Below are 22,830 nucleotides of genomic sequence, written 5' to 3' on the forward strand. Positions count from 1 at the left end.
AGGAAACCAAAGTTACCAGTCCCTGGTCTACCAATAGTAGTGAGAGTCAGGATGCTAACAGATACTATCACCTATCATTTAAATAATTTAATTCTATAGTATTGTTAAAAACTGGAGTAAGGCAATATGGGTAATCACTGAATTACTCCTGTTGTTCCATAGTGAACTTGTAAAACAGAATCAAGAAGCAAATTGTGCTATTATATATCTGCTGGGTTGCAGCTTAGTTATCATTGCATATTAGCACTGCATTAAGTCTGAATATAAATTTAAGTACAAAATGGAAACTTCCAAGGCTGAGGGACATAAATATATACCATTATTATAGTTCATCAGTGGGCTTTCACTTTTTCAAACCTTACCTTCATGTCTGGTTTAAGGGAGTAATGGAAAATGATCAGAGTCAACTTATTTTACCAGTTTTGGCTTGAGAAATGCTTCCCTAGATCTGCCATCACATTTCTTTGTTTCTATGAGAAAGATCACAGTTTCATTTCATGGAAGGGCAGCACTAAAATGGCAGAGGCAATGCATATTCATGCTGAGTGGCACTAGTAGAAATGTGTATGTACATTTAAGTGTATGTGGCTCAGTGGGTGGATGAGGAGATAAATGTGCACAGCCATTGTTCATATACTTAAAATATTATATACAACTTCAGGAAAAAAGACAGGAGGTTTCCTCCTCAACTTCAGATAAATAATCTCATTAGGCTTCTGGAAACGTATGCCAAAGAGCTCACTTGTTTTTCTGTGTCATTTAGCTGGGTCTTGACAGTTTCTGAGCAAGTTTTATTGTTTGGTAGGGAATTATTTTAGATCCTCAATCAAAAAAAATCCTCAGGCTTACGAAATTCTCCTTGGCAACACACTGAAAACCCAGTGTCCTCTGATGCCTCTGATTCTTATGTGATCAGGGACACTAATGATAATGACCCTTTGCTGAGTATGCTACTTGTCTAGAGGCCTATGTCAACTACACCACTACATCCAGAGTGGACAGGGACAAACTATTTGTTTGCTCTTCAGGCCCCTTGGGCCCTGTCATATGCTATTTGTTCTTGCATTAAGAGGTAGTTTGACTCGGCCGGGCTGACATTTCCTTCAAGTCAGTGTATTCCACTCAGGCAGTAGCAGCTACCAAAGCAATAAGTACAGACTTGAGGCTCAGCAACAATCATTTAAGTGGCTTTTTTGATTCATATCCAGGGCTTTTCACATTTTTACTGGTCATTCTGAATCCAAAATGACACATTTTTTTAAAAACTGGCTTTGCTATTTGATATTCAGGCAACATAGCCTCCTCATAGTTAACGTGGCTGTTCATCAATAACACGCATCAGAACCTGCAACTGAGATTATGAACAAGGACTAATACAGCTGCATGATACCAGAGGCATTGATCACTTCTACTTTTCTTCTCCACCTCATGAAGGATACCTGATATGTGATTAGTCTCCCAGTCACAGCCTTCCTTCCTTTTCCTTCCATTGCCTATTTAAATTTTACTTTTTACTGTAATAGGGTGTCCTCGTGTTCACATCTTAACTGGAGGAGTATATTTTTTCCTGTTGGATTTTCAGTTATTTTTAAAAAGTATCCATGCCCTTGTGCCTTTAATGGGACAGACTTTTGCTGATGTAAACCAGGTAAAAGCAGTCATGACAATGTTGAGTATTTTTCTGGTTAATTTGCATTTGTAGGTATTGTTGGAATTTGAAAGATTTGTTTCTGATTGATTAGACTCTTCTGATATTGCATCAGTGTGATGCTGCTCATGCCATTTGATGTGATGCAGCATTCAGTTAGAACAGTGACTTCCTAAATTTGAGTCTAGACCATCTGTGATGCACACAAAGAGCATTCGTATGTCAATTCTCTATTTATATCAGTTAGTAATATATTGTAATTTAGAGTCATTAAAAAGGTACCATTAAAAAGATGTCTCCAATCTATCCATTTCATATTTGGTAATGCAGATTTCTACTTATGTGTTAGTAAATCTACAGAACTCCCACTCTCCGACCAGGTCAGACCACTTGTCATGAGGTCCCAGGGAATCCCTGTGATACCATTTCCATCCTCTGTTCTAATCCAGCAATACAAGAAGTCAAAGTTTTTTCTCATAGCATAATACCCTCCACCACTGTGGGAATCTAAAACCTATGCAGCATTTTCAACCTTATCTTAACTGTAAGGCTGCTCAGAACGATTCAAAAGTCATAATTTGGATTTCAATTTACTAATGAATTTTTCACATATTTTTTGTTTTCATAGTCCAGACTTCTTGTCTTCCAGGCTCCTTCTAGATCCTCTGGGTCTAAAACCACAGCTGAGAAAAAGTTTGCAAAATAGCCAGCTATTTCTGGGCAGGTGGGACAGGGGCAAAACTGACTTGAAAAAGGAGTTTTTAAAGCAAATTTACAAAAAAACTTCTAAAGATAAATATCAGCTACAGACATGACAGTGCTTTAGCTGATTTACCTCTTGGGTACTTCTAGCTGACATGCACTAAAGATTTCTGGGCAGGAAAGCAAGTACCTGTCACTTTCTGTAATTTACAAGGATACAAAATAGCAGATTATACAGTCCACCTTTGTTCCAGAGAGAAGAAAGAGTTTGACCATTACAAACAAATCTTAACAGAGCTCTCTTTTGATTCAATCCACTTTGTCTTTTCTAGCACCTTGGACCAAAGTTAAGTCAGTGTAGATAAAGAGTAAAAGGAAGAGACGGTTGGGTCTGGGGAGAAGCTGAGGGTGCCAACACTGGGCTGGAGAATACATTTAGCAGCAACAGAGATGAGGAAGAAAACAATGTCTGGATTTGGAAGCCTGGCAAGTTCTCCACTCGCTGCTCAACCTGTGTTTAGCAATTCTGATGTGCTACTGAGCAGACAGCTCAGGCTCAGGACGACTACTCTCCCTCAGTCCCTCTTCAGCAGGCAATGAAAGCAGGCTGTACTTTGAAAATCTTCCCCCATCATGCAAACTGACACAGGCATGCTTTTCAAAAACCCACAGCCAATCTGTTGATCATTACTTATTTACAAAGGCCTTCGGGCAGAAAGTCCTGTAAAAACCATACTTGATACGGTATACACTAGCTTTTTCTGCTTGTGGAAAAAAGTACCCCTAAGGCTACCTCAAACCATCACTTTCTATTGCACATAAAATGTACCGTGTAACACTAAAGTATTTAATATATATGGTATAATATATCTACAGGAAAGGCATTTGTGTAGAAGTATGTTACCCTGTATTTGGTAATTTGATGTTTTGCTGAAGGCTATGACTTGAAAAAGCCTGCACCTAGTACAGAGGACCTGTCATCTCAGTACCCAAGAGCCAATAGAATAAAGAAGTACCCTTAAGCAGCAAAACTTTGACACAGCTTTGAAGCATATGAAAACAGTATAACTCCCCAGAATTATTATTACTCAAGATCAAAGAAATGAGGCATACTTTACATAGCAAACAGGGACAGTGTGTTCAGCTCCTTCTCTCTCTCTCTCTCCCTTTCTCTTTCTTTTTACTTCTACTTCCCCAAAATTAGACTCTGGGAGAAGGTGAGGGGGGGAATCTCCACATGTTTAAATTTTAAGCAGTTAAAACAATTAGCACCAGATAAGAGGACTGTCCAAAGGTAAGTAAATTGAAAACTATGCTAGCATGACAACTGGCACTATAAAAATGAGAAGTTTGCCAGTATGCTCATTTTATTCTTCCTCATAAACTGTAAACAAGCATGTAAATCAGTGTCATATGGGCAAGGCTGAGCTAACAGGAAGGCAGAGAACTTTTAATGGCACATTCTACAGAAATAGATGGTCAATAGGGGAAAAAAAAAAAAGCCACAGCTGGGTGCATTTTCCCTCTGTGAATCAATCTCACTTTTGGTTCTGTAGTCTAAACAGAGATGAAGACGATTTGTGGAAGTTACGTCCTTGAATATGCCCTATATTGCAGAAACAATAAACAAATATGGATGCTTCTGTAACTGCCCAAAGAAAATTCCAGTCTAGTGACTGAAATACAAAGAGAAATATCACCTACCTGTATCCAGAATCATTACAGGAACAAAATCATTGCCAACAAAAATGATAAGAGATTTTATTTATGGAAAGGACTATATATTTGTATCATTTTTTTTTCACTTAACCTCTGTGAGCAGACAGTTATACACACATAAATCTCAGATTCCACGAATGTGTCTGTTTATATATGAAATTAAGTTTACATTTTCTGTGTATGTGTACATAAATATACACATACAGTGGAAATCTCTGCTATGGTATTTATGGATACAATTATGGACTGAGGGTCTAGCCTGGGTACATAGGATATGCAAAAACAGAGCATGAACAGCCTTGTTGGAAACTCTGTATCCACTACAGGATCAAATTTTGACTGAGTTGAGCAGGTAAAAGGCAAAGCACAGTGAGATAGAATGCAAATCACATAATATTTTAATAGATTATAATTTCTTGTTGCAGTTCTAGCTTTAACAAATGTCTTAGAGGCAATTTGTCCTATAAAAGGAAACTACATAGTTATATAAAGAGTACTATTGTAAAATAATGTACACATAGCAACAGGGGAAAATATCACTAACAAGATTCTGTTTTCATCACCCACTTTTGGAGTATATACTACCCTCTTAAAAATCCCTGTATTTCATAATTAATGCGCTTTTAGCTTGACTAAAACTGCGTTAGTTTTGAACTTTGCTTTGGCAAGTACATATATTATTAGACTTTTTCATCAGTCTAAATCAATTAACAGAAATTTGATTTCAATCGACAGGATAAAAGGAAGGTAATATTCAGGTTCATTTTTGATTGTGATGATACATCTCACATATGGCCTTAAGTACAGAAAACAGTACTCAGAGGGAATCCAACAAAAAGAGAATTGCCAGAGGCAAACTAACCACATGAGTTCCCCTGATTGGTTAGTGCTATCATTAGTGCCACTGCTGTTTAAGAACTACACATGGACAGGACAGGGTGACAGCTAAGACTTTAAAGCCTATGTATTTTTCAAACAGCTTTTCAAACTGTTTTTCATGACAGAATTTTTTTTCAGCTCTATCATTATCTGCTGACAAGCTGACAGAATAAATACTTCAGCCTTTCAGAAACCATCTAACAATCTTTTTTTTTTCACCCCCTCCCCTTATTTTTGATGTGGGGGGAGGAGAGGAAGAAGGAAGAAAGAAAGGAGATGAAGATATGAGTTTTTTTCAGTCTTACCTCATCAGTTTGGGTGAGGAGTTGGGTGAATTTCGCATGCCTCCATTTCGCTGCTTTTTTTTGGGTGATAGTGTCGACGGCTGCTCATCTTCAACTGGAAATATAAGGAACTCATGAGATTAAGAACTGCTCTGAGTGCAATATGAAATACAAGTGAAGTAGCAAAGAACACACACTCTATGTCCATTCACGCACTGATACTTCATTGCTAACATAGGCCAACAGTAATAAAAATCAAATACATGTTAGTTGAAGAGATTGGTTTGAAGGAGAAGCAGAGAAGAATACCAGGGTTTTGAACACAGGTGTTCAAATTGGTTTCATACTTCAAAAAACAAAGGCGGGGGAACCACATTCGGGTTATTCTTAGAGTTATTATCAGTTAATCTGCGCTACAGAAAAATAGAATTAGTGCTCTGCTGTATTCCCAGACAGATAAAGTACTATTTTCAATATCAACATAACAGCTGCCAGCCTGCTTTTGCTAATGAACTAGACACCAGTTGGTTCTCGCTCCTCACATGCCAAACAACAGAGTCTTCATGAAGAGATGTAAAATATTCAATGCCTTGATGTTCAATGATTCAGTTAGTTGGGAATGTGAATGCAGCCTGCCATTGTGCACAGATCTCCAGCACAAGTCAGACCTCATCGCTCTACTCTCCTCCCAAAACGGAGTTTTAACAGGAGTGAACAGAATGAGGTTGAATGGAAGTGGGGAGACAATACCTGCATAACAGAGAATGCATGTGTTATGCAATCTTTTAATGAGGATGAGGTGCATTTTCAAGGACAGATTGATTTCCAGATAGAAAATCACTTAGAGTTTTGTCAGTCATAAGTTACTCTTGGATAACTTATGTCACAATATGTATTGCTTAAACAAGTGCAGCTTCCTAAGAACTCATCTATAAGAATTAACCACCATCTGTACAGTTTTGAGATTGTAACTGCACTTGATAATCTGTAGGTAACTTCTACATGTACTATCAAAAGGAATAAACTCATGTCTGCTTTCTCAGGTTCATACTAATGCTATTTTATTCTGGTACAAAGAAGAAAAAATAAACTTTTTCCCATCCTACTGCTAACTGAAAAATTAATTAGAAGATAATATAACTGATGCCTAGGAAGCTTTTACTTTAAAGCTAAAAGGAATGACATCAGTAGTAGTAATAGTAGCTGCTATATTTAAAGAGCTTAGTACACATTAGCAGTGCACAAGCAGAGGTTGAGAAAAAAATATTACTTGCAATAAGATACATAAGAAAAACAACAAAAATGGGATATATGTCACCTGCAGCAGACTTATCTGTGAAGAAATTAAACAATAGTCTTTTGCTGTAACTCTCTTCTGACACTATTTTATTACAGACTGTGTTCCAGCCTACCACCTCTGTCTGTTTGCCCAAGCCTGCTAGGGAACTTCATTTTGCCTTGGTCAAGACCAAAGGGCTGGGCCCTGAAAAGACAGATTTTGCTTTTAGATGACCTGGCATCATGTAGAACAAGGGAGTCACAACCAAAGAAAGCTCTGCAAAGAGAAAAAAACAAACCAAAGCAACCAAACAAAGCTAATCCTAAAATAAATGTGCCAAAGAGTGCTGTAAAAGACAATACTTAGATCAGAACATTGACTGTCTAATAATGATTTATTCACTAAGTTTCTTCTCTTCTTAGGCAGCATCCCTAAAGACAAAGGAATTTTCTTCTCATTTGACTTTTCTTTCTTTTTCCAAATCAAAGTCCTATAGTGTAAATGCTTATTGTTGGTTAGTTAAATGCCTCTCAGTCAAATTTGGCTGAGAAATAAACAAGCCCACAGAAAATTCTCAAAAATACACAAATTGAAATTTTCTTTCTGTGACAGTTTGCACACATTAAACTAGATCACTTCAGTATTTAGCTACATGTACCATGAAGTGAACATAAATAGAATTGGTTTTTTGGTAATATCTTTGCAGCTCTGATTGCAAAAAAGCACAAGTGTTTGTGCTTTTCAGAACACCCTCTTCAAATTATTCTCTTGAAATGGCCTAGTCTTGTTTTAAACTTCTCTACCAAAAAGTTATTTGCATGCTATTCCACACAGACAATAGCTTTCAAGATATCCACTGTGCTGTCTTGTTCTTTATTGGATATAAATATTCAGTTCCACCACTTAAAAGATCAAATGAACAAGAATCATGCAAAATGTTTCTTCCAGAAAACAACAAATGATCTGTTTAACTCTCTTGGGAGTAAAAATTCTAAATTTCACTCAAATGAATCTGTTACCATGGGGTTACAGAATGTTTGTCCAGAGATGCAGTATGGCACCACAAGTGTGCTGTTATACAATTTTAGCAGTTCAAGGAAGATACACATCGATCAGGACTGTAGGCAAAAATCTTACAGTAACACAAGTGAACTGTAGATAATATTATAACCAGAAATATTTCTCTGCACAAGAGAAAACAATATTAAAAAATAATATTCTTCCAGGTTTTCAGCTAGCTAATAAGACTCTTTCCTGATCCTTTCAAATTCTGAAAGTTAATACAATAAGGATGCTTTTGTACTATATGGTCCAACATTTATGTTCTGCAGTGCTGCCAGGAGATGCTAACCTGCAGCCCAATTAAAAGCAAAGCCTTACTTTGTAACCATCCAAAATAACAACTTCTAGAAGTACATTTCTAACAGTCTGCACTTGGTATCAGTACCACATCTGCAATAAATAAGCTTCCTTTTTGGATACATGCTTGTCATATTCAAATTATGTTACTGTCACCAGGTGCCTGCAAAGCCCAAGGTTGCCGAGGCTCACTAGTTAATTCCTGTTAGCAAAGCCTTCTGAGGATCTCAATTTGTTGCTTAACCAAGAAAGGCATTTATTCTCATTGTAGCAGAGGAAGTAGATCTAGATTCATCTTATGACAGAAAATCAAATTTTATTTTTCATTGAAATTCTGCACAGAGTTTACAGGGCATCTGCAGTTTAGCAACACAGCTCCATAGGAATGGGGGAAGGGAACACATGAAGCTGAAATACGTGAATTGTATCTAATGGACACTATTACATATGGCTTGGTTCCCAAAAATGTTGCAGTGATAATTCACAAGTGGTTTCTTAGTAGTAAGTAGGATAAAACGTATTTAATTATTATCCTTTAGATACTCCTATCAATTTCCTGCCTATTTAAAGAAGTGGATCTAGCAAAATTTTTAGTAAGGTTATTAAATATTTTAGTTTCATGGTTTCTGTGTCTGCATTAATTTAAAAGGGAGTCTTAAATTCGCTTGTTCTTATGAAAGAAAAACATATTGGCATAGTGGGGCTGTGATATATGACAAATAAATTCTGATATTGTATGTTTATTTTTGTTAATGAGTCCCCATCTTTTATGTCTTTATAGTACAGGATTTGTAATATGGCTGTATACTACAGCCATATTATGTTACACAGACTTTTTTTACTGGTTTAATGAAAATTGGAAGTTCAAGAATTGGACACAGAGTTTTATAGATTTGGAACTCAATTCAGCCTCTGAGTTCTAATAACATTCAAGAGCTTGTTTACACATCCCTAAGTATAACACTTATTGTACTGCTGTAACAACCCAGAGCTCACTTGTCTAATAACAGTTTTGCAGTTCAGGAAGACTCAATGCTAAAAAAATGTCAGGCAAGTCTAATGAGGCTTCAGACACTCCGTTTTATGCTGGAGTTTAATTTAAAGTTACACTGATGTTTTAACATGTTTGCTTATTCTTGAGTAAAGAGTGTTCATTATTTCAATGACATAACCTCCAGACAATGTTCCATGAATTGGTTTAAGATGTGCTGGTAATTTTAATAGCCATAATGTGAACATCTGAAGCAACATATTACTTGACTTTTATCCTCATTTCATTTTTAAAGCAAAAACAAAGGGTAAGTCTTCCAAAACAGTGGACAAGTTCATAACTTTTTTCTTTGTTATTTTCTAACTATTTTTAAAACAACACTGTCTCCTTTACTGCCTCTCCCAGGTCACTAGCTGCACTAATTTACAGACGCTTTTTTAGACACCAAAAAGAGCTGAAATTTGAAATAATATTGATTTTACTGAACATCACATGAACTGGGATACCTGGTAAGTTCATTCTGCCTTGCATGTAAATGCTCCAAAGCAATTAAATCCTTTGAAAGGTAAAGCACAAACCACCCAGAAACATTAGTTGACTAGCTATCTTGATTAACTTATTAATCACCACATCTGGAGAAACCCACATCTGTAAGCACTTAACAGAGCATTAGTAATGTCATAGTCACATGGAAAACAGAATGCAAAACCATGCACAAACCATTCTGTATTGCCTTATGCATCCAACTACTGGGCTACCTACGGAGATCTTGGTTCAACCCAGGCTTTTGGGAATGGTAGCAGTATTTTACAGGCAAGCTGAGTGCCCTTTGCAATCTACAGTAGGTAGATTTTCCTTGTTCAACAGAACTCAGTAAGTTAAGGTGCAGCAGCGAGGGGTTGTTGGGGAGGAAGAGGCTCCCTTTACGGTTATTAACAAGTGGAACAGGTTCCGGGATTCCTTCAGTGGACTTGGCATCAATCAATGCATTAGTAGTTGCATTCTTGAACTGATATGAACCTTTTGGGTAACTTGATCTAGCTGCATTCTTTACTTCTAAATAATAAGAAAAAATTTAAATTAATTTCTTCATATTAAAAAATATTTAAAACCACAGGCATGAATCAGTTTTGATATTATGTGGAAATACAGACATTAAAGCTTAAGGTATCAGTTCCAACAGCAAAAATAAAGGTTTATACCTGCAGTTTTCTTATGTTGTTGTTTCTTTTTTTCCTCTAAAAATGACTCTTTATAGAAGAATACTTATAGAAGGATTATTCAACAATATTATCACCTTTAAGCAATAATCCCATCCTAGGGTAAGTATCTCTGAGGTAATACTTATTTCCCCATGTTGATAAGGGCTTTGAGATTTACTATCTGTGGAAGATGTTTATTTCTTTGAAACTACTGAAAATGACAGGGGAGGTAAAACACTCTGCTGCTATTAAAATAAATAAGGAATCATAGAAAACATAAGGTCACCACTTCAAAATTGTGCAAGCACACTTATGGAATTAAACTGATTTTAAGGAACCCACATAAAAATTGTTGAGTATTCAACAGAGCTGCATACTGTAAATTTCAGGAGGTCATACATAGTACCTCTGAAAAGAAAGTTAAGAAATTCAATTTCCTAAATATGGATATAGCTTAAAATTGTGATTCTTTGTCTTCCACTGATAATATATCAAGGCTACTTAAACACTACCCTATCTACTAATACCTCTAACAAATGGCACCTGCAGTAACAACCAACAACAAAATATTTTTCTGGTAAAAACACGCAATAAAGATCTTCTCCTAATGCTTGTTTCATTCTGAATGAGTATAGCATAGACAAGAAGGTATAGAACAGAGCTGCTAAGACCTTATTACTGGTTTTATCATAAAGTAAGAAGTTTAGGTAGGGGTAGTTGGCGGACTGATAAACTTGCAGCATTATTTATTATTGAAACATATATATATGTTTCAATTGTCTTAAAGATTCTATGGAGAACACTGAGTAGAGACTAGAGGCAAAGTATTTGAGGTCAGCATGTTTTTTGGGATCTTTGTTTAGTTTACCACCAGCTAGAAACACCATCTGGTAACAGGAAAGATAAGAAAATAGCATTCCCATGCTCGCCATTTTTCTTCAAGCACAAAATCTGTCTCTCTCTCACGGAAAAGGTGAGTCTATAGGAATTACATTAAGAGTCATTTGAAGGTACCTTTTAACAAGGTTGAACAGGCTGGTGGCAAAGCACCCATTCCAATTCAATGACCTTTTGATGGCCTGCTACTATTCTGAGGTAGATTGAAAAATTAGTGAGAAAAGAACTAAAAACTAATTTATGATACTATTCTGATTTTTACTAATAGAAGTAACATAATAATAATAATAATAATAATAATAATAATAATAATAATAATAATAATACACACCAGAGTTCACATGTATATTAAATCATCAGAGGAGAGCATATATCTTTGATTAGCAATAATGCCACGAAGACAAAAATATTGAATACACTACATGAAAATTATCAATTTTATCTCATAGTTACTGGGTTTTTTATCAAATTTTGTACTTCTACTTTTGATATTCCTCCAAGTGAAATAATTTTAGGATGATAAAATATATCTGCAGAGAACTATCTCCCTACACGTCACTGGTCAAGCATGTATTTGAAGGCCTCGATATGCATCAACTCAGTTCTATTTTTAAAGTGCAGATAATAATACTGGAAATAATCTTTAAAAATCCACATCCTCTATCAAAGTATCTTCACATGAAATGGAAGAAGACCAGAATCTATTAAGCTTATCAACCCTTTAATCAAGTTATAAGAAACACCATAATCTTTTTACAGTCTCTTCTGGAGTTCAGTAAGGGATGGTTTCAGATACCAGACCTGACTATTAAGCAATAACCTTCCATAGCAATGTATGTTTTTTGGCATATTCCATGCAGACAAATTCAAGCTTTCCTAAGATTTTGTGCTTGTGGTGGCACAGCACGTGTCAGAACAAAAATACTTGTCTTTTGGTATGGCTTCATATCTGGAGTATGGCATCATATTTAATAGCACCACATGATCTTGTTCAGCAGGAAGGCAGACTGAGCTGCTTAAAAACTAAGTTACTTCCCCTTACTTCCAGCAGTGTGGACAGGTACTATCACTGAGCATGGGCGTAACAAGTTGCCAACTTTTTCTGGTCAAATTATTCCAGATGTAAAAATTCTAACTACTGGTTTCATCCCATGACTTCTAACCTCCTGCCTCAAGAGCTTAGATCAAAGTGGAAGACCCACAGTGGACAAGTCATGAAATTCTTTGTACATAGAATGATTTTCTTTCTCCAATAGTTTATGGCCCAAATCTTTTTACTCAGGATTACAGAATAATATCTGAATGACCTATCTCTGGTAGAGATAATCTCTTTTTCCATTCCTCCTAAAATTACACATATTTTTTTACCACAGAAGAGTGAAACTGGTTACTCTTAGTGTAAATAGTCTGAAGGTGCATGCTGTGCCACACACATGGGGCTGTCAGAATACACCCTGAACTACATGAGCAAGCACAGAGCTTTTGGATGAAGCAGTTCTGTACAACCAGGTGAGAAACAAAGTTCATCTTCAGCAGATACACACTATAGTGTGCAGAACGTAAAACACTTAGGGAGTATTCCCCTGCTCAGCAAAGACAGTTAATTTTTATCAATAATTTCTTTAAAATCTGATTGGGTTCTTGCACTATTATGTGGGCTGATTTCCATAAAAACCATATTTGGGAAACAAAGATTGCTGTTAATTTTATGGAACTAAATACATCCTTACATATTGTCACTGCCTCACTAGGTTTGGCAATCAAACTGTCTGGATTGGGGTAATTTTTCGTACCACTGTGCAACAGCAAATAACAACCTCCAAATCCACCAGGGTTCTTTACTAAGTATGGGATGAATTTAGCACCACCAAGTCTACTAAAACAGGACTATTTTTCTAGTCATAGTTAGATTAATTTATTTTTATATAGCATGACATATGACTTTATTTCCAATGCAAACAGTCACAGACCTGCATTGTTTATGCTGCCTAAGTTCCTTAGAACTGTTCAGTACATTTTCATGTATCCATAAGGCATTATTATTACCTAAGAATATTTTGAGAGCCATTTTGTGACCAAATTTTAAACTACTTTCTGAGAATGGCAAACAGTAAGGAACAGGATAAAAGTAGAGTAAGGGTAAGAAATTCCATTTTCTGTAGTATTTTCTAATTGCACCCTGGGTGAACACAATCTACTTTTAATAAATGCTGTGCAGATTTTGCCCAAGAAGCCTGTCAGCATTAGAGAGATAAAAAATAATGTGTATAAAATGTGATATATTAATGGAATCGTAAAGGTATTTTGAAGTTGCGTATATTCCTATTCCTTACCCCCACCCTCAGGAACTCCCTTTCAAGCTCAATGAATATACACTTGCCTACAGACTGCGTTAGGGAATCATGCCTGTTTCTATTTCTATACATTTTATTTATTATAATGAAGATAATTTGAATTGCAATCTGCAACTCCCTGAACATTTTTAAAACAACAAATGTAGTTAAACTAATGCCTGTGGCAATCTCTATTTATTCTTTGTGAGCATACACTTGCCATAACTTAAAACTGGGCTGAGCTTTAATTTAAATGTAACAAGGCAGAATACCAGTACAGTGCTTTCAACAAAATGGCTGAAACTGGCTTCAGCATGATTTGCCTGGAAGGGAAGATGAAAATGTGTTTTAAAGGAGAAAAAATATCCTGACCAAAACCAGACATTCTAAACAACCACCACTGATACCCAGTGCTCCTCTCCTCCCCCATCTCTATCAGCTGCTAGGCTTTCAGCACTGTTTTTCACCAGACACTAGCAGAGTGTTTTCCTTCATAGTCAGCCATCAGCCAGAGCTGTCACTTGCAGATACTTCATTTTTGTTTCAGTCTAATTCATACTGCACCCCCTTAATCTCTGTAGTGAGTAATGCCATGTCACTGTGAAGATATGTCAGATCCAGCATTAGAAATACAGAGAGTGTTCCTAACAGTTAAACTATCTTGGTTTGAAGATATATTTTATTTCTCCCCCCAACTTAACCGATGTCTTTCTCCTGAACATCTTCCAAGCTGACCTCCAAAGGAGCAGTCACCCTTCTGCAATCTGGCTCAGCTTTCATGGGGTGGGGGGTGAAGACAAGCTGCAGCCCTGTATTACTAAATGCAAATAATCAATATGTTGATAAAGCTTTTGGCTACCAGAGTTCTTTTGATGGGAGTGACAGCGAGCATGACTTGACTCATTCAATGACAAGCCTGTTTAGACTTTTTTCTACCTACCACTTTGTGAATCAGGCAACTGAAAATACCCACAGCAATTCCTCCAAACTGTCAGCTATTGCTGTGATTCCACCCAGCACCCCCTGTACAAGACAACAGATTAACCATTAGGCTAGATATGTTGAAAATATACAGCTTCAACCTTTCCTCAGCTAGCTCAGAGCGATGTATAGATGATTATTTCAACCGTCAGCTGCCGCATAGACTTAAACCCCTGCACAATAACTCCTGGATTCATCTGCCCCTTGTCAAACTTGCACAGCTTTACTTTGAGCATACATAGTGTGGCAGTTTCACTGCGGATCTAGAATAATCCAGACGGCTGCTGTCTCTTTGTTAACAGGAAGCTAAACTGATGAGTTTGTAATGCATTTCTTATCAAAGGTACTTTAAAAAAGGAAATGTGCCAAATCAGTTGGGGTTGGAATTTAGCATAGTATTGAAATATGATTTCATCAAAACATTTGTTATTTGTTGGGGAAAAAAAAAAACGCCCCACATTTTTCTTCCTCTAAAAATCATTTTATGCCAGTGAACTATTTATTTAACAAATTTACTTGATTTTTTTTTTGGTGGTAACAGATGTAATGAAATCATTGACTAGAAACTACAATATAATGGTGCTTGATGAGATACAAGAATGTTAATTTTAGAAACTGTGGAGCAGGGTTTGTTTGGTGTCTGAAATGGTAATTCAAATGAAACAGGATTGCTGCTTTTGTTTCTATGTGCAGTACATACACAGGGAAATGCATTTCATTCTGTTTTTTAATACAAAAAGATACACTGCATATCTAAACACTAACACCATTAGAAAAGCAGGTGAAGCTGGCTTTTGGTTGCAGTGTCTGCCACTTAAAGTGGATAAAACATCAAGATCCAAGAATGTCAAGAATGCATCATCACAACATTTTGCAAATACTGAATGGTGCTTACAGGAGACATTCTCTTTGAAATTGCAGATCAAGAAATATTTCTCTTTTTTTTTTTCCCCCCTCTTTTTGTCCCTGGCTTGTACTTTTTGGCTAAAGGCAAATAAAATTTCAAAACAAATGCATTGTGTCTACTACTTTTTTCTTTTTTTCCTTTTTCTTTCCATTAGTATCCAATACTTAAATTTTGTATTAATAATACATGGTCTTTCAGTCTTAATTATTCTCCCACATTTAGACCTGAAACTCAGCTACAGATATATTTCTCATCTTTGCTTTTCTGTGAATGCTGAAAAAAGGATAGTTAATAGCAAATGTGGAATCTTGCCATGCTGGATCCTGTTATTAATTTAAGATGGCTGCTCTGATACTCAGTGAAATCAATACAGACTTGAAATTCCTGATCTTTTAGAGTAACTTGTATATAGGATGAAAAATAGACTACAAAGGAGTTTGGAAACCCAGAAAACATATAACTTGAATCTTTTCATGAAAAAGGTCTGGCGTATGGATTTACATCATTTGTGCTTGTTTTTAAGAGTAGAGAAATTCCCTAAGGTTACCACAGAAATATGGTATTTTTTTCTTTGCTCCTCCAGTTTAATTCAATAACATAACTAATATGAATGCTTTATTAATTATTATCACTTCTCTGTTACTATGACTTCAGCAAGCAAAGTCATTTAAGGCTTTCCAAATTGTGGTTAATCCAAAGTCCAGTAAAGTCAGAAAAAACATTTACACAGACTTCAGTGGACTTTAGATCAGGAGCTGCTCATAACTCGTGTATGCTGCCATAAATGAGAAGCAAGCCTTTCCCATATAAACAGCATTTTACACATTGGTGTGTGCAATTTTGAGAAGAAAGGCTTCTGATTTCATGGATCTGACTTCTCGTTCCGATACAGAGGTATACAGACAATAGGACACTATTTGTACATAACAAACATCTTCTCTTTTCCCTGCCAAGTTTGCACAGTAGAAAAAAAGCTACTTCAATCCCTAATCAAATGCTAATTTATATTTAGACTAAGTCATAGGTCCATTGAACCTTGAACATATTTTCTAAATCAAATTTTAGTATTCTCTCATACATTTTTCTTGATTTTTAGTCTTCATTCTCCACTGCCTTTTCAAATTATGATTCACTCTGTAATTGTTTATTCAAGTCATTAAACTGTTATTGGAAAAATGTCAAAGGAAAAGTTAAAAAAAAAACAAAGCATCAGTGGACTTTTTTTTCCTCCCTGTCCATTAATTGTCCAATAGACTTCTCCACTAAGCCATATCCATACAGAATACTATTTGGATAAAGTAAAGTTTGTTTTGGGAAAGGGTGAAGAAATGGAGATGTCCCTAAACTGCAGAACTTAAACCAGAACATGGTCTGTTTTCAGGGCAGTCTGTTCTCCAGACAAACATCAAAGTGAAAGGAACTAACTTTGTCTTTTCAGAGTGCACTTTGGAGAATAAGGAAAGTCTAAGTGTCTCATTGGTACGGCAAGTGTCAATATGCTGAGTTGAATTTTAAATTATATTACTTCATTATAACAAGCTGTTCTGCTCTGAGCATGGAGGAGGAGCTACAGAAAATGTTACCCCAAGTGTCAGAAAAGAGCTGCTCAGACCCTGTGCTTCCTACTAAGTCACGAGCAGCTATGAACTACGATTTCAGAGCCCCAGCTGCTGTCTCCAGCACAGCAAAGTACAAAAGGACTGCTCAAAGCCACATGGTTGTTAACATTTTAACAGACTACCTGATGACTCCATGGCTACAGGCAGAGGATTGGGAATCTCCTGACTGGGATTTAGTTTTACCACTGATTTTGGGTTACACAGCATTGGGTGGCTCACTTGCAGTCAATTCTGTTTTAAAGGATTTTATTAGTCACAGATCTTGCTAGAATTCCAATGACCAAATGATGTGAAATTGTGGCTGTTAATCTCTAATTTTCTCAGACCTAGTAAGTGTAAGACTGCAATGTTGCTACTGTTGTTTGAAAAGTACATTTTGAATACATTCCATAAAAATATACTGTATTCATATGTGATACTGTTATTACAGTGCTTGGTGGTTTGTTTTTTTTTTATTAGACACAAACGTGTGCCTCTAACATTGAATAACTGTAACATCCTTTTTATTTTTGTGTTTCTATTTCCCTTCCTTTAAAAAAAAGTGTCAATTAAAGGGCACTGATTTCCTTACGAGCAGCCCTTTGACAGTTCCCCAAGGTGTGACATGTAAAGCCAAAAGACACATCTTTGGGAGATACTTTAGCAGTAGCAACACAGAGCAAATTATAATATTCCATGCATTGTCACAGACTGTCCTTGTTTCAATGCATAGCAACCCAAATTGTATGGTGCTTTGTCCTATTGCCTCAAAGCAGATTTTGACACCAACTATAAGGGACACAGAGGAAGAAGGTGTGACACTAGCAAGGGCACACTGTAGTTATGCAGTTCTGCTAAACTGTAGAGGGAATCTGTCTTGTTTTTACAAAGTTAAGTTTCCCCTTTGTGACTAAAAACACTCACAATCTGATCAGTCACTGCAGAAAACGGTGAAGTTGTACTTGTGGACAAAAAGTAAGCTACTATTAAAAAAAGAAAAATCTAAATTTGAAAGGCTACTCATCATTGTGCCTATGATCTCTTTACTGTTTATACTCCCCCTGCTCCATTAAATTCAAAGAAAAATATACAATGCCTTGAAGTAACTATGAGTAAAAGTAAGGACAGGAGTCCTTGGTGATTGCTCTACTCCTTGGGATTAGAAATCTTATATTTACAGCATAGATTTTGTTTGTCAGGCAGAGTATTTCAGTGCACAGGAAAGCGATATTTCCATGCCTTTGGAGCAGGACTCCACAAATTCCAGCTCAGTCTTGCTGCAACTGTTTCCTTCCTGTGAATATTGGAAGGTGTAGATTTCATCCTGCAGAAATCTAATTAGAATTATTACTTCTCTTTTCCATTTAGAAATGCCAACTTATCTTAACATCTTAAAAATAGATATTTCCAGTGTAATGTCAATCTACATATTCTAAAGTTTTAAATTGAAATAAAATTTTATCTACCTTGCTCATTACAAAAGACAAACTAGGTCCCTGCCAATACCACAGTGAAGATTTTCCTACGCTTATAAATCCAAGAGATTGTATTCTTAAATTCTACGATTTTATGTATTTTTTTTCAATTCTTCCTCTGCTTCCCCATGAGTCGCCTTACTTTTGAAAACACGCTTGAGACGATCTGGCTGAGGTTGTTTCTATTTTTAACTAGGTGGTTAATATGCGACTGATAAATTGGGGTTTTCTTCGTATTTTTTACTTAGTAAAATTTGATACCATTAAACTTCTTTTGGCTTGTGTTTATCTTTGAAAAAAAGGGTGTAGAAATGTCTGTGTCTCTGAACAAAAATAACTGAAATATTAACATTCAACTCTGGCTTTCTTATCATTGTTCAGTTTTCACCCACATCAGTGGAAGAACTTCCATTTACTAAATTTTCATAGAATCAGGCTCAGTGATCCCCAATAGTCTTTCAGACTTAGCTGTAGTATTCCTCTGGGATGGAGGTCTTCACACTCCTGTTATTTGTGTGGCCATCATATAATTTCATATGTAAAGTATAAAATGTTGAGCCTATTTACATAGACACTGGTTCTAGAGACAAGTGCTTACACTGCACACACCTCTATGGCAAAAAACTGCATACCATTTAAAAGAGCCATCGGAAATATTTTTTTTATAAAATTGTTTCCTCAGCAAAGCAATACATAATGAAGTTCTTGCAGGCTCCTCAGCCACCACTGATTTCTAAGCCAGCACCACCACCTGCTGGTTACAGGGAGTTTCAAGACCCAGTGCTGTTCTCCTGTCTCCAAATCCATGCATAAATATAGTGCAGTATTTCTCAGCTCTTCTCATACATAGAAATGTTGTTACCAGAGGAGATTTTTAGCAGATTGGTTGCAGTTTAACAATACTCTATTAGCTGAATTATGGCTTCCATAAAAGTAGGCAACGTTAACAAAGAAATTGTTTTATGCAAAGTACTGTAAGTCACAGGGTAAACATTAGAATTAATCAAATAGATTGAACCTGTAGTATTAAAAGGCTATTATCACATAGGCAGGTTTTATTACTTACAGATACACAGGTAAATACTCTTTATAACACTAAGAAATGAGTATTTTTTTCCCTAAGTGATCCCTACTTTAGTGAATTCCACAATGTACTTCATTCTTTTGAAGCTTTTTTCTTGCTTTAACAAATGCATCTAAAAAACCAATACTACTTGTTAAATATATTAATATAAAAACCAACCAAGATATAAATAACTAAGATTAAATCTACAAAACAATAGCAAAAGTAGTGATAGCAAAAATGGAGATGAAATATAATCAATTGCTATGGAAATGTAGGGCAGTATAGTACATAATTTCTAGGTAAATACTGGCCACAAAAAAGAAAAAAAAAAAGGAAATAAAACAGCAACAGTAACAACAAAAAACTCCAAAACTCATACCTCTGCAATAAGCTCAAAGCAGCCTGGCCAAAATTGATTGCTATGGGAAGCAAGAGCTGGCAATCCACCCCATATGGGTAGAAAATAAAGCATAAGCTAAGAAATCTAATGCTTACAACTAATAACAATGTTACTAACATCATAATTTTGATTTCTCATAGAAGGAATACTCGAAACGATGGATGTATACAGAAAGGATCATATTTTGCAAACACAACTTGAATAGGCTCAAAATACCTCCATATAAAATAAAAAAAAACCACTGTAATGAATTCTCTCAGATAATTTCTCTATTATTAAAAAAACCTACTTTACTGATAAGATTGAATCTTCTGCAGCAACTAGAGTTCAGCTCTTGTGAAATACTGTGAGAGGGGAAAGTATGCCATCTCACATTCATTTCATTTAAGACCAACTATAATGGCATAAAATTACATAGGCTAGCAACAGAGAAAAAAAATACTGAATCTACCCAACTAATCTGATATTAATGTTAAAAAAAAAGAATTACATATGTTTTGTCCTTTTAGTTTTCACTTTGATACTAAAGCTACAGAGAGATGCCAACCTTGCTTAGCTCATGACAAGGATCAGACACATGACAGCCCATGATGAGGAACAGCTTTAGAAAGAAAATTTCATGAAACCCAACTGCATTGTGCTTGGTACTTGTGCATTCATTAACCAAACCTTGATGAGAATATGGGCATTACCAAAGAAAGAGAAGGGAGCTCAACAGAGCACCCTCACTGTTCTCACACAGTCCAATGAATCAAGAGGAGAGGAAAAAAAGCAATGGAGAATTTTGGAGAGGATTGTCAAGGTGTTGAATTAGCAGGTTACTTAGTCGTGTTCTATTGAGCACTTGGTGTGCTCAGCACAAAAATCACTTAAACACTAAGAGTCTAAAATTAAATACAGGTGCCATCCCTTTTCAAAGTAAGTAGCATGATAAGAAAGAGAGAAGACTGATAAAATTTAAAAAAAGGAATGAAGATTCTGCAGGAAACCACAGAACTGCCAGGATTTCTGTTGTATTATCACACCAACTTCACAATGAACTCTACAATCACCTGGAGCTGAGGAACTCTCTCCAACAAAGAAAAAATTGATGTATAAAATTTCATAAGATTTACAAGTCAGTTACTACCCTAAAAGAAACTATATCAAACACAAATGCCACAGGATGCCAATATATTTGGAAATACTGTTGCTGCCAGATGTTTTGAGAGTCAGATACTGAAAGCATCCAGAAATCCTATGCTCAGGGGACGCTGACAGCTGTCAAGAAAGTCATCTTCCAAAATCAAATTGCTTGGAGCTCTACCTCTGAGGGTTTTATTTTGTCCTGTTTGAGGAGAAAGAAGAGGGCACACAAAAGACTTATATGCTAAGGGCAGGTTAGAACCAAATGCATATTTTGACATATTTTATGTTCCTCGTGGGCAGAACTCAAGGATACTGCTGGGGAAATCTCTGAGACCCAAGGGACAATTTCAGGATGCTTCCTGAGGAGTATGTGGATCTTGAGTATTGAGGCAGAATATACAAACCTGAAGATATGATTCTGGCATGCCCTCAAGCTACAATTTTAAATGCAAACCAAGAATTTTGCTATTTAGCAGCAGAAGTACTGGAAAGCTGTTAATGAATGAGCTGTAGCATTCAAAGACTCAATCAGTCAATCAAAAAGACCTTTTAAGTTTGATCAGCCACTAGACATGCTAACACTAGAAATCCTGAATCCAAAAACAGAGTAGGCACTTTAATGAAGTAGGAGGTAGTATTCTCAGGGATTATGCAGAAAAAACAGAAAGACAGAAAGTTCTCCACAGATCATGCTCTAATGAAAACTACACGTAGTAGTGGTAACAGGGGAGATCTGAAACAAAAATTTAACTAATCCTATACTTGAAAGAGGCAAATTCAGGTGTAGGTAGTTCTAAGAATGCCATAACCTTTATGATAATGGCATACTGAAGTGCAGATAGAGAACAGAATTCATACTTCATAAATTAAAATGCAGGAAGATCTGGTGTCAGCGAGTTAGAAGAACATCAATCCCTGCTCTTACAGAATTTCACACTGATGTAAGATGAGCCAAGCCCAGACTGTGTGATTGGATTCTTGGCTTGTCTTCCCTGGCACTGCAACTTGTTTGTTCATCTACTCCTCTTCCAAACATAACCAAGGGCTTCTGCTGAGTCATGTAACTCTCTGAACTGCAAGATGCCTGCACATTGGACTCCTTGTATGGAAGGATCCTGTCAAATAGTGAGGATCACATTACTGACTCCAGGCCCTGCAATCTTTGCACTATGATTACCATTACAAGAGCTCTGCTGAGACTGACATCTGTCCCAGCCCTACTGTCTTCTCATTTTTCTCCTATTTCTGAATGAAGAAATAAGTAAGGTATATCTTGTTACTCAGGGCAAGGAGACTCTTGAACACAAATAATCAAAACATATTTAAATAAATTCTTCATATATGTATTTATCTATTTATTTGTTTTTCCTTGAGTAACTTTCCTGTAGAACACAAGTTTTGGTGGAAAAAAAATCCATCTTTTAAGAACTATTGAAAAATGTAGATCTTTCTAAAAAAAAGAAAACTGATTGAAATGGAAACAGATTTAATTCTCTGCAGAATTTTGTTCATAAAATGAAACAAAAATTACACTTTCACGTCTCAATTTTCACAAAACATAATTTGTCAAAAGTTAAAATTTAAAGTCAGTAGAACTCAAAATGTGCAACCTCACACAACAGGGTAAATACTTTTTTCTGTGGAACACCAAAAGCAGTTATTAGCATCCAAGAGTTTGTAAACTATGTTTTACTCATTGGAAAGCTTATTTGCTTTGTTCAGAACCAAGTAAAAAACAGTGTTTCTTGTCAAAAACAAGATACAAAAACTGTTGAGTCCATTATTGATGAGAAATATTAGCATGTCATCTGAATATTTGCAAAACATGTCTCATATGTTGGAAAGGACAGTATGTAGTGCAAGCCAGAAAAGTACACCCTGTTCTATTCAGCAGTGCATCTCACTTCTTCTCATCCTCCTGCTGTCTTATTGTGTGAATTATAGTCATTTCCATACCCTGCAATTCTAAATAAATACTGTAT

At 36.0% G+C, this 22,830-nt stretch overlaps 1 protein-coding gene across 27 annotated transcripts in view; it reads right to left on the reverse strand.

Annotated features, from left to right (window-relative positions):
• KCNMA1 (potassium calcium-activated channel subfamily M alpha 1) overlaps window positions 1–22,830 on the reverse strand; it is a 414,944-nt gene that overhangs the window by 64,497 nt on the left and 327,617 nt on the right. For all 27 annotated transcript variants that reach the window (XM_077183251.1, XM_077183250.1, XM_077183249.1 and 24 more), the window contains one exon: window positions 5,254–5,347. In XM_077183251.1, the coding sequence (XP_077039366.1) occupies window positions 5,254–5,347 (94 nt within the window). The remainder of the gene's footprint in view (window positions 1–5,253; window positions 5,348–22,830) is intronic.

Source organism: Agelaius phoeniceus, chromosome 9, assembly GCF_051311805.1.
Source record: "Agelaius phoeniceus isolate bAgePho1 chromosome 9, bAgePho1.hap1, whole genome shotgun sequence".
Lineage (NCBI taxonomy): Eukaryota > Metazoa > Chordata > Aves > Passeriformes > Icteridae > Agelaius > Agelaius phoeniceus.